The 12680-nt window shown below is 42.6% G+C and overlaps 1 protein-coding gene across 1 annotated transcript in view; it reads left to right on the top strand.

Moving 5' to 3' along the window:
• The window catches only part of scn8ab (sodium channel, voltage gated, type VIII, alpha subunit b), a 41986-nt gene extending 30212 nt beyond the window's left edge, over positions 1-11774 (top strand). The window contains exons 21-28 of the mRNA XM_086116762.1: positions 729-902; positions 2021-2143; positions 4563-4847; positions 4925-4978; positions 5531-5668; positions 5745-5849; positions 5951-6221; positions 7017-11774. Coding sequence (XP_085972888.1) covers positions 729-902; positions 2021-2143; positions 4563-4847; positions 4925-4978; positions 5531-5668; positions 5745-5849; positions 5951-6221; positions 7017-8176 — 2310 coding nt within the window. The 3' untranslated portion in view covers positions 8177-11774. The remainder of the gene's footprint in view (positions 1-728; positions 903-2020; positions 2144-4562; positions 4848-4924; positions 4979-5530; positions 5669-5744; positions 5850-5950; positions 6222-7016) is intronic.
• Positions 11775-12680: the final 906 nt, after the last annotated feature.

Here is a 12680-nt window from a genome sequence, read left to right as displayed (position 1 = left end):
AAGTTTTATTTTCCGGAATGTGAAATCAATTAAAAATCAAATTGGGGCAACCAAAAAAAAAACTTACCTGAAGAGCAGAAATGTTCTGTCCCTCTTTGCATGTTCTTCTGAGGGCATGGCGGTTTCTTAAAAATTAAATTGGAGGTAAAGATGGGTCCAGAGTAGACGGACTAGTGATTTTTTTTTTGGGGGGGGTGGCTGCAAACTGCCCCTTCAAATAAATTTTATTTAAGGGAATGCACCTGTTGGGCAGGGTCTGTTGCTCCCCTTTGATAAACCCTTTCATGCACCCTGTAACCTGATAACATGATGAGATGTCCACTTTAGAAAGGGTTAAAGGCAAATCATCCTTTCTATGAGATGTACAAGGAAGACCAACTCCTGCGTTTCCTTGACAGCTGCTTCTTATACATTCTGATTGTTGCTAATGGACAGCCACGCAGCCGCCTTAATGCTTTAATACGACAAAATCCAGTTTCAGCTTTCCGGAGGACGCCTGTGGCCAAATGAAAACACTTCAATGCTGTCGAGTATTCACTTGCAATGCAAAAGAAATGGTGCAAAGTTGGTCTTCCTTCCTCTTTCTCCATGATACGTAACAAATGCACCGTGGCCAACTACATGGTCATGGTCTATTCTACATGGTCATGAGAATAGAATGTGGGTAGAAATGTCGAAAAAGATCACAGTCCATGCAGCGTATGTAAAACCTGTCGACTGCTTCGTAGGCCTTTGAGGACGTCTACATTGAGCAGAGGAAGACCATCCGTATTATTCTGGAGTACGCCGATAGGGTTTTCACCTACATATTCATTTTGGAGATGTTGCTGAAGTGGGTGGCTTACGGCTTTGTCAAGTACTTCACCAACGCCTGGTGCTGGTTGGACTTCTTCATTGTGGATGTAAGTACATTTGTGTGCGACCGGCAGAAATCAACAATGTAGACAGTATTGCCCACTGTCATCTTTTTCGTGCGCTTTTCCTTGACTTAAGCTCCGGACTACTGAATGTTGTATTTTGAAATATGCATCGGCACAACCTTTCCACCATGTTGATGGTGCGTGTTGCAGCAGGATTTTTATTTTTTTATTTTTTTGCCTTGTTGTGGGGATTCATACATAATGTATTCACGACTCACAACAAGTTAGGGATTTTCATCTTTGGCTGAAATTTCAGAATGAACTTTAAATGCACTGTAACCTTTAGAGGGGAACTTAATTTGACTTTCTCTCTGTTACTCTGTTTTAGGATTGCCAACGTTCAGTCTTTTTCTATTTTAATTTTTTTTTTTTTTTATGGCGCTAGGGAGTTCAAAATCCGAACGAATCAAAGGCCTTGCGGAACAAGTGTGGTTTCAACCATATTTAGAAGCCTTTGAGTCATTCCAAATTGTGCTGTCACGGGAACAGTTCTTCACATTTCATGCAACTCTCTGCTCTAATGTCTTGTCTCTCACAGCAGGTGCCTCACCCGTATGCACTTTAAGTTAAAGCGTGACAGAGGGTCCACGGTAAGGCTTGTGTTGCTGTGCTGGGACTCTCACAGGTTCTTCTGTGCCCACCCCGAAACTCCTCAATCTTCCGCATTCTTCTCTTTGTCCTTTTTAAGTGAGATGTCCTCTGGTATTGAAACCGTATTGTTTTGTACCTGTCTGTATGTTATCGTGTCCTATTGGTTGAGTGTCTGTGAGAACATCCCTCCTCCGATTATTTTCTCCCTTGGTTGGACTCTTTTTATCTTTTCTCCCTCTCACTTGCGCCAACCACAAGTTTCTTTCCAGGTGTGCCGTCGAGCTACCCCCCACCCCCAAAAAAAAAACAGACGAAAGCTCGGGTTTGATACAATTAATTGAGCAAAAGTTACATAGCTGTATCTACACAGAAGCTGCAGTTCATGTGTGTCGATTGATGTTTTGACAATTCCAGTCTGAGTAGGGCCCGACCTTCTCGCTCTGTCCCCTCTAACCATGTGGGTCCTCTCTTCCTCTGCTCTGTCCCCCTGTCTGTCCCTATCTGTGTAGGTGTCAATAGTCAGCCTTATAGCTAATGCCTTGGGCTTCTCCGATCTTGGCCCAATTAAGTCACTCAGGACACTGAGGGCCTTGCGACCCCTCAGGGCCCTGTCACGTTTTGAAGGGATGAGGGTAAGGCCCAAGATACCAGGCGGCTTGTGCTTCTGCATGCCGATGGAAGAAAAGGCTAGAAAATGACATGGAGCAAATTGTAAACTTTTTTTTTTTTTGCATGGACGCAGATCATCTCCGATGGTCAAACTACTTCTATAGACATCCTATACGATCAAAATAAACTCCAAACTGGCTTGTGCATGAACTTGGTTGCTGCTCCCCAAAATAATACATGACAGTTTCCAGCAAAATGTTTTGATAGATGTTCTGAGCCTGATTCAGTGACGAAAGAGGGGGCGGGTGGGGCTTCTCACAATTGTTTTTGGGGCCAAAGGGGAAACAAATGTGTTAGGCTCAGAAGCTTTTGCCTGTTCACTCCGTCACCAAATGTGCTGTTCACTGATCTTAATGGCAGTTTGGCTTTGGTTATCGCCACACTGGAAGACCACCAAACTTCTGGTTGCACATGCTCCCCTCTCCCACTCATCTTTGCTCGGCATCCATCTCATGGCTATTCATACGGATGCATTGTGTCATGTTTGGCAAGCTCTTAGCGTTCCTGTTTGTGCTTCCCGAGTTGTTGTTGTTTTTGTTTTTCAAGGAATATTAGGGCAACACCCAAAAGGAAAATTATGAGAATAAAGTTGTTACCAGGATAAAGTCCGGTGTCCAGTGAATTGGGCATAAACTAGCCACAACAGAAAACCCTGGCTTTACTTACAGTATAATAAGGTCAGATTTAAGGAGACGTATTACAAGGGACGCAGATAGCAAAAAGTAAAATATGCTATATTTTACTTTAAGCTAACATCTCTATTGTTAAAATATTAAAATCCTATATTTCTACCACTTTTAACCAATACGGTGCTACAGATCTCTGATTTAATGCTTGAAAAATGTTCCTTCTTTTAATGACGTAAGAAAAAAAAATTTTTTTTCATCATATTACAACTGTTTTTCTAAAATGAGCACTTTATTCTGGTAGTATGACAACTTACTTCCCATAGTATTATACTTCGTGTGTGTGTGTGTGTGTGTGTGTGTGTGTGTGTGTGTAGCCCTAATGCTCTTTGGTTGTGTAATCACAGAGCCTGTGTTGATTAAAATGCACATTCGTCTCTTGATTCTGCTAATTGCTTTAATTGATTTTGAACAACTTCTAACAATGTTTATACACTGGATTAAAGGTTTTCATGTTACCTACAACTTGCTGTAGCTCCTGCTATTTTTATTTTTTTTATAAGATAAGAAAACCTTTATTAGTCTCGCAATGGAGAAATTCCCAATTCACAGCAGCAAAGTTATGAAAGGAAGAAGTAGAACAACAAAATATAGGAGCTGCTGGAAAGGCAGCCACTCTCGCGGCGCCATTTTGAAGTCAAAATAACACAACACAACACATAGGACACAGACAGGCGTGCAATCTTCACCACTTTTCTGCCTACGCTTTGTTGTCTGAAGCAGTTATAGATGAAAGAGGATCAAAGTGTCCTTTCACCAGTGGGTCAGAGACGTCATGCTGAAAATGTGCCCACGTCTGCTACTAGCTAAGTTTTGAAAGCAAACACGAGGCTGTAGCGTCCATTGACGAAAAGAGATTAGTTCACTTCTCCTGTCCCACGTAATCCGCTTCAAACTCCAAGCCGCGACTCCCAGTTCCAAAGACGCATCGGCGCGCCGCGCTAACGCTCCTTTCTTCTCATCGTCGGCTCCTCAAGACTTACAGCGGGGTTGTGAAAAATGCTGCCCATTTCAGGCGCAAGACACAAGCGCCCCGGGACTGTGCAGCAACGACAGTCAAATGGCGCCGACATTCCTCCCAGTCAAAAACAGTGCTGGTATACCCATGCTGCCGAGAAGGCGCAACCACCAAGCACAGAGTCTCCCCCTTGATGAATGTCGTGGCCAAAAAATGCTGAAATTTCTTTTTTATCAAGACCAACAAATATTTTTGAGTGCAATCTGAGCATGAACCACAACATTTTGTTTGGATTTAGCTAGTTGCATGTCAAAGAGGTGAAACGCTAGGTTTCAATACAAACATCTGATCATGTGTGTTCACAAATCGATACAGTACCAACCACTGGACAGGCTACATACGTGGAAAACTATAAATCTGATAATAAAGGAAACAACCTCCTTCGTCTGATTTGTTTGGATAAAAATTCAGAGTTGCAGCAACCTGGAATTCGACCTGACGCATTGGCCAATGAAATAATTCATGGCAGGCAATTTAGAAAGTCATTACTTATTACTTATATACATATACAATGAAATTGCCGAGAAATAACCTTGCCCGTTATTTCGAGAGACTGCTGCAAACATTTTCCCTTGTGTGCATTTCAATCTATACGTGTGTTGACGTCCCCAGTGTTTGTGTGAGCTGGTCAGCGCCAAATGCACGTGATTTGAGCGTGTCCTCACTTCTTCTCCTCAGGTGGTGGTGAACGCCTTGGTTGGGGCCATTCCATCCATTATGAACGTGCTCCTGGTGTGTCTCATCTTCTGGCTCATCTTCAGCATCATGGGCGTGAACCTTTTTGCTGGGAAGTACTACTTCTGCTACAATGACACGCAAGAGGAAATATTCCATCCCAACGAGGTGAACAACCGAACGCAGTGTTTTGCGCTCATGAACGACAACCACTCTGAAGTCAGGTGGAAAAATGTCAAGATCAACTTTGATAATGTGGGGGCGGGCTACCTGGCCCTCCTGCAAGTGGTGAGTGGGGCGCTCTCGACGCGTCGTCTCTCCTGGTGCCAAAGTGTTTTCTCACATGTTGCGTCTCAACCTTGCAGGCAACATTCAAAGGGTGGATGGACATTATGTATGCGGCAATAGATTCGAGAAAGGTAGGGCTGTTTGCTGGTTTGTAACACTTTAGGATTTTGTCATTGTCGTTAGTTTTGATTTAGTTTTGACTTTAGGTTTTTTTTCAGGTTTTAGATTTTTTTTTTTAGAGTGGGTTTGTTAGTTTTTGTTTAATTCACTTTTTTAATGCTCCTTTAGCTTTTTTTTAAAAATTTGTTTTAGTATTAGTTTTGTTTTTTGGGTTTTCATATAGAAATGGAGTATGTGTCAAGTCCAAGATAAAATAAAATAAATGCTATCATATAATAAAGTAAACTCCAATTCCCAAACGCCCATGCGGTCATACTGAAATAAAAACTTTTAAAATAAACCATGAATGTTCATCTATGAAATTAGTTGACAAAGTCGAAAACAAAGGACATTTTTGCTCTAATTATAATTTGTTTTAATTTGTGTTTTTTTTAAAGCACTCTTGCTTTTACATTATTCCATTAACGAAAATATCTTGTAATTTTATTTTGATTTCTTTTGGCAGGTTTCGTTAACTTTAAAAACCTTCTCAATTATTCATGTTCCCTTTTGCAACTTTCTAGGTGGAGGATCAGCCGCTGTATGAGGACAACTTATACATGTACATCTACTTTGTCATCTTTATTATCTTTGGTTCATTCTTCACCCTAAACCTCTTCATTGGTGTCATCATTGATAACTTCAACCAGCAAAAGAAAAAGATAAGTTGAATTTTCCTCGCTTGTGCACCTTCTTGTCCACTTCACGATTGTAACCGCATTGTTTTTGCCCCTTTACTTTGGCGGTCAGGATATATTCATGACAGAAGAACAGAAGAAATACTACAATGCCATGAAGAAACTTGGCTCAAAGAAACCACAAAAGCCTATACCCAGACCACAGGTTAAAAAAAAAACAATCAATCAATAATAAAAGCAAGTCTTTGCAAGTACATTTTCCGCTAAAATTGCTTTTAAACTTTTTTTTTTTTTTTTTGGTTTCAGAACAAAATCCAGGGAATGGTTTTTGACTTTGTGACCCAGCAAGTGTTTGACATCTCTATCATGATCCTCATCTGCCTCAACATGGTCACCATGATGGTGGAGACAGACGATCAGTCAAAAGAGACAGAGTATGTGCTTTACTGGGTCAACTTCATCTTCATCGTTGTCTTCACCGGCGAGTTTTTACTGAAGCTCTTTGCGCTGCGTCACTACTACTTTACCAACGGCTGGAACATCTTTGACGTCGTGGTAGTCATCCTCTCCATCGTGGGCAAGTATTCACAAGAGTTGTTGTGCACGTTTGAAGTATTTCGATTGGAATTTGTCAAATAGACTTGAGGTCTTTATTTTCTCTCGTCTCATTTTGATTTCAACGGAACCGTCAACCTCCAGCTCGTTTTGATCCTTAGCAGGATAAATAGATTAGAGAGTGGATGAATTATTATTTCATAGCATTACAAAGCCCCGACCCTTCTTCCCTGCAGTTGACTGAATAAACACCCCCGGCTACTATATGAGGAACTACAGTATTCACAAAAGTAATACAGTTCATTTAAAAGGACAACATACGGTATGGTGTACCGCAGGGGTCAATGTGAAGACTTTTGATAATTCTCCTGATTATACCAATGAACAGATGAAGCTGAATGTCAAATGGCATTAAATTGTTTATAAATATTTAGAATTCTGGTCAATGGAGAATACATGCTCTATATCAGGGATAGGGAACTCCGGTTCCTCGAGAGCCAAATCTTGTTTTAGATCCCTCCTTACTCCAACACACCTGATTCAAAGGATCAGCTCATCAGCAAGCTCTGTAGAGTCCCAAAACCATCATGAACAATTGAATCAGGTGTGTTGGAGAAGGGAGGGATCTAAAACAGGCAGAATATGGCTCTCGAGGAACCGGAGTTCCCTACCCCTGCTCTATCTTGTTTTTAGCTATCCAATCACAAATCAGCGGTTGGTAGGAAACGTCATTGGGATTTACAGTTCAAGGAAGTTCAAGTGCTGTTTTTAGTGACGTAATACTATGCCTGTTTATTTTTGGTCCCTTCAACTGTAGGAATGTTCCTCGCCGACTTGATCGAGAAGTACTTTGTGTCGCCAACACTATTCAGGGTGATCCGATTGGCTCGTATTGGGCGAATCCTGCGCCTCATTAAGGGCGCCAAAGGCATCCGGACGCTTCTCTTCGCCTTGATGATGTCGCTCCCGGCCTTGTTTAACATCGGCCTGCTGCTTTTCCTGGTCATGTTCATTTTCTCCATCTTCGGCATGTCCAACTTTGGCTACGTAAAACACGGGGCCGGGATCGACGACATGTACAACTTTGAGACCTTCGGCAACAGCATGATCATCTTGTTTATGATTACCACGTCAGCTGGCTGGGACGGCCTGCTGTTGCCCATTCTTAACTACCCTCCGGACTGCGACCCCTTGCTGGAGAATTCTGGCACTCCTTCAACTGGAAACTGCGGCAACCCATCCGTGGGCATCTTCTTCTTTGTCATGTACATCATCATTTCTTTCCTCATCGTGGTCAACATGTACATCGCCATCATTCTGGAGAACTTCAGCGTGGCCACGGAGGAGAGCGCCGACCCGCTCAGCGAAGATGACTTTGAGACCTTCTATGAAATTTGGGAGAAGTTTGACCCCACTGCCTCCCAGTTCATCACTTATGCCAAGCTTTCCGACTTTGCGGACGCACTTGAGCACCCTCTGCGAGTCCCCAAGCCCAACACTATTGAACTCATTGCTATGGACATGCCAATGGTGAGCGGGGACCGCATACACTGCCTGGACATCCTCTTTGCCTTCACCAAACGCGTGCTGGGCGACAGCGGTGAGTTGGACTTGTTGAGGCAGCAAATGGAGGAGCGATTTGTGGCGGCCAATCCCTCCAAGGTCTCTTACGAGCCCATCACCACCACTCTGAGGCGCAAGCAGGAGGACGTGTCCGCCCGAATCATCCAGAGGGCCTATCGCACCCACTTGGCGAGGCGGGGTTTCGTTTGCAAGCGCATCCCAACCAACAACAGAGTGGAGAACGGCGGCAACAATCAGGAACAAGAGAAGGAAGCCACGCCCTCCACCGCCTCCCTGCCCTCGTACGATAGCGTCACCAAACCCGACAAGGAGAAGGACGACGACAACGAGGGCAAGGGCGGGAGGAACGAGAGAGGAAGAAACCTAAAGGACGTCAGGGAATCCAAATGTTAAGGCGATGGGATAGTAATAATCACGCAGATAACACCACAAATTATAACACGAGGAAAATCACACTCGCACGGATGTACAGATTATTTCATTTGCAAGACAGAAAAGAATCCGTTTTTTAGTTGCAGGCTTCTGAGGGGAGCGCTCACACCGTTGACAGCTTTGAAGGCTCTTGAACTCCTCTCCTAATCAGCTGGGACGTCATTGTATCTCGATGAGTCCCGTCCACAGAGGAGACGAGGAGCTCCAAACGGAGGACAAAACGATGAGGAACTCTTGCCAGAGTTGCACTGCGCAAGGACTGGAATGTCTCTCGGAGCAAACTGCGGTTGCGCGAAAGACACAAATCGGCGAGCGCATCAGGAGTATTTTCCTTTTGTTCAAGCTAGAAATTGTTCATGTGAGCAGCAAAAATGCAAACCAATATAAAAGGAACACTATTTATCGTTTTGCCCATGCTACTTAAGTCCCATTATTTATACCCACGTCCGAATGTTTATTTATTTATTTTTTTGTTTGGAACATGATGGGCTTTCACACTAATTTGTTCAGGGTCTGTCTATTACGGGGGTGAACTCAGGCCAAGGGCTTACGTACATTTACTTACTTACACAATTTCCAAAACAACTACATAGGTAATTGTGCTTGTTCGATGCATAGAAATGATTTGCATGATGGCATGTTTTTTGACCAGAACTCTTGCATGAACTTTTCATGGTCCACAAGACACTAACACTGCAGTGGCGCGATACGAGGGTCGATCATCCGAAACGGAAACCTTGTCTCATCACTCAAGACATCACAACTGTTGCCTCTATAAATAGACTGGAAAATGCTGGTACATTAAAACACACGCGCTAGTGGATCGCAGTTGTAATGTGAATACTTATTTGCTGCTCTCGAAGATGTGCAAAGAGCGATGGACGCGATGTCAGAAAATCTGAAGCTTATATTTAACGTTTCTATGCACCTGTGTAATGCTCCATTTGCTTTTATTGTTTATAAGTGGTCAGTAGAGATTTTACAAGGATGGCCTTTTTTTTTTTTAAATTATTGGTGATGCATTTCCTTTCCGAAAGGGCCGAGAGGAAGGAGATCTTAAGCTTATTCACGCGAGCGTGTGTGTGTGTGTGTGCGCGCGCGCGTGCGTGTGCGTTCTTCCCCTTGTTTTCTCGTTTTTATAAGTCTCATTTCAGAAGAGGGAAACATGTTTGTCCGATTTAAATTGAGTCATGAGAAAGGCGACCATTGGAGTGTGTGGAGAAGCCAAAGAGATCCGCCTTGTTTGTTCTTCACCGGTGAAGAGGGTTTGCGTTTATGACTAGATGTCCATTCATTTTTGATGACACTGTTTCATTTTTCTCTGAACAGAGACCCGAGAATTGTATGCAATGCTTGAAAAAAAAAAATCCTCCCCTTTTTTCTCAGGAGATATTATACTCGAGCTCTGCTACATAATGCAAGTGAATGTGATGGCCGCATTTATTAAATCACATTTTACGCCTTTGGTTTTAATGCCAGGATGATGATGATGATGATGATGATGGGAAACCGGCAGCCTTGTTTCAATAGGAGTCATGGTCCATTTTGTTGTAGGACTTCCTGCTTATGACGCGTAGAATTATAGGGCTAGAAGCATCTCAGTGGAAAAAGAACCCTTTTTTTTTTTTTGCTCTCGCTTGCAGAGGCGCTGGTTAAATTTTTCGTGGATTGCATTTAGGAGGACGTCATTGTGGATTCAATTCAATTCTTCATTCATGTCTGGAAAACAAAAATAACCAGATTCACCCTAGTAGTACGTACACACAGGAAACACTGGGAGGCGATGTTGCAGATTTGTACGATTTTACACACGCTCTGACCCTATCCGCGCCGCACTCAATACCAAATAATTATCAGAGCACTGGACGTTATCTCACGGTGCGAGCACACATGCCGCAGCAGAGCTTAAGCACTGTACAGTGATGTCACTTCCTGTTTATGGATGGATAAACACCCCCCGCCCCATTCCCATGTGTTCCCAAGTCCTGCAAATGGTCCACTTTCTGCATGTGCGCTCCAAAATCAATGTGGGTGTTGACCTAATAAAACCATGAATGATAAGCATAAAAATTCTCTCTACCCTCATCGTGTATGTAAGAAGTACTCCATTCTCAAAAGTGGATTCATTTGAAAGAAGAAAATAAAAAGTATAAACTTTATTCTGAAGCAGAAAAATGAACATTCATGAGAACCTAATGCATTTATTTTAATGGCACGCGTAGGTTTTTTTTTTTTGGTAAATACTGGACTACAGAAAAAACAAACACAAACCACCACAACTATTAATCTTACACGTAAATATAAATAAGCATAAATACAATGGCTCCGAGCTTCTGACCCGTCACACTCGTTAGGCTGTGACACGTTTGTCAGAGTAGACTTTTTTAAAATTCATTTTTCACACAAAAAAGGGATTAATAGAAAAAATCTATATTACTAATCAATACCTTCATATACAGAGCTATATATATATATATATATATATATATATATGCATAAAATAGATATACACACACACATACACTGTATGCATATTAGAACAATGTTTGTGATGCAACTCGCCTGTCCACTCTTTGCAAGGGTGTGAAACCACAATTTACCATGCAGCTTTCTTCGTGTGTGTATAGTCCTTCAATAACCAAAAACTGTGGCCCTACCAGCACCCAAAGGTGCCAGCGCGTAATGCATGGTGTTGCACTGGCTGCTTGCTGAGAATCGGGGAGCCTGGCTTGGTGGGAGGATTGCACTAACCAGCATACCGTTTTGTACGTTTGCGACAATGTTTTGCCCCTTATTTTCATTGCGCGCACGCATTCATAACGCTGGCATCAAGTATGACCCTCACTTGTGTGTGAAGCATTGGCGCAATACAACTCTCACCCTCCGCCATGTTTGTCACACACTGATAGCACCTCCATTGCGATACAGTATGTGTAAAGACCCCAGGGTTGGTCGTCTTAGTTGCCCGTGTTTTTCTTTCTGGTGCAATATCCCTAAATGGCACGTGCCTTTTTAGCTTCCTATTTAGTCTCTCTTTGAAGTCGGCAACACGGAGCTCGAAAACCCCACTGGAGGGATTCAAAACAGAGCATGATAGGAGCAATGTATTCAGTCCAAAATGAACTGGTATATTGCTAACTCACCGTGTACGTTAGATTGTCTGGACTAACTTCATATTGTAGAATCATATAAAATGACAAGTTCTCTCTCTCTCTCTTGATCGTTGTCCCCTGTGTTCAGTTTACAAGATTTTGGGCTGGTAAAAGCTTTCTTTCTGTTTTACAGGTTTCTGTCAAAGTTGCATCGTCACTATATGGGGCCATTGTTTTGATTAAGCATGACTGGGATAAGCTTTGTTTTCTTTTGCTGAAAATAGGCTGACTGGGTGCGGGTAGTTGTGGCCGGGGGACAACTTTTGAATGTCATTCTCTCCTGCCACTAATGCAGCCAGAGAGAGGAACATGTTGCACAACCACGAGACAATTCAGTTCGAATCAGTGAAAAATGTCTTCATTTCAGCACGAACCTATTTCCAAACAATAAAGCAGCCTTCCAGTTAGCCTTGTGACTAGTGTCGTTTTTAATGGAGTGACGAGCAGTTTGCCTGGACCAATGTGGATGATTTCTTGCTGCTTCTAAATAACACTGTAACATTTATTGTACACCAGCTTCAGCTTCATTGCGGACAACGCAATCACGACCAATAACATCGACAGGTAACTATTACACCACCACTGATTGGTTGACTCGGAACAGAGGGGCGGAGCGACAGAATTGTCACAGGAATTAACAGTTTCCCAACGTGAGCTTCCTACGTACTTCGAAGGGTTTGCCTCCCTATAGCTTCATTTTTTAAAATTTCCTCTTTTAAGGAATGCTTTGAACGTTTTTAAAGATGTTGTGTTCATATACTGTACATCGGGGGCTCGCAGACTGGTCCCAAGTCGATCGCAAAACGTGTAGGAGGAGAAAAAAATATTTGTGTGTCTGTGTCCGTGTTATTAATATGATACATTTATGTGTTGCACCCTAAGCATCCTATCAGTTTCACTTTCACGAAAAAAAGTATTTAAAAAAAATAAAACAAAAAAAGCAGGTCACCTTTCACCGACGGTGGCCCGTGACTTGCGATACCGGAAGTTGTTAGCGGTCAGAAGTCTGCAATTGAAGCTTGCGATCAGACCTGTTTCGATGTCTTGTTTTATTTTATTTTATTTTTCTCATCCAAAGTTTGTTTCATCTGCCATTCACCGGTGGCACTGGTAAAGAATAGGAATCGAGCGCCAGGAGAAGCATTTTTAAAACGGTAACGTGAGCTCCGATCGTGTTGTTCATGCAGTTAACGTTGCAAAAGTGTGTCCCACGCCTCCGCGTCAAGTCTCTACCAAGGTAGGCAGTAATTTCCTTTTCACAGACTGTTGCATCTACTTTATTATTCGATTTCGTTCATGTTAGGGGATGCTGT

The sequence above is a fragment of the Hippocampus guttulatus genome, chromosome 8 (genome assembly GCF_054856545.1).
Source record: "Hippocampus guttulatus isolate MCC_2025c chromosome 8, RoL_Hgut_1.0, whole genome shotgun sequence".
Taxonomy (NCBI): Eukaryota; Metazoa; Chordata; class Actinopteri; order Syngnathiformes; family Syngnathidae; genus Hippocampus; species Hippocampus guttulatus.
The sequence above is the reverse complement of the archived record's forward strand: the minus strand, read 5'-3'. Positions and strand labels throughout refer to the sequence as shown.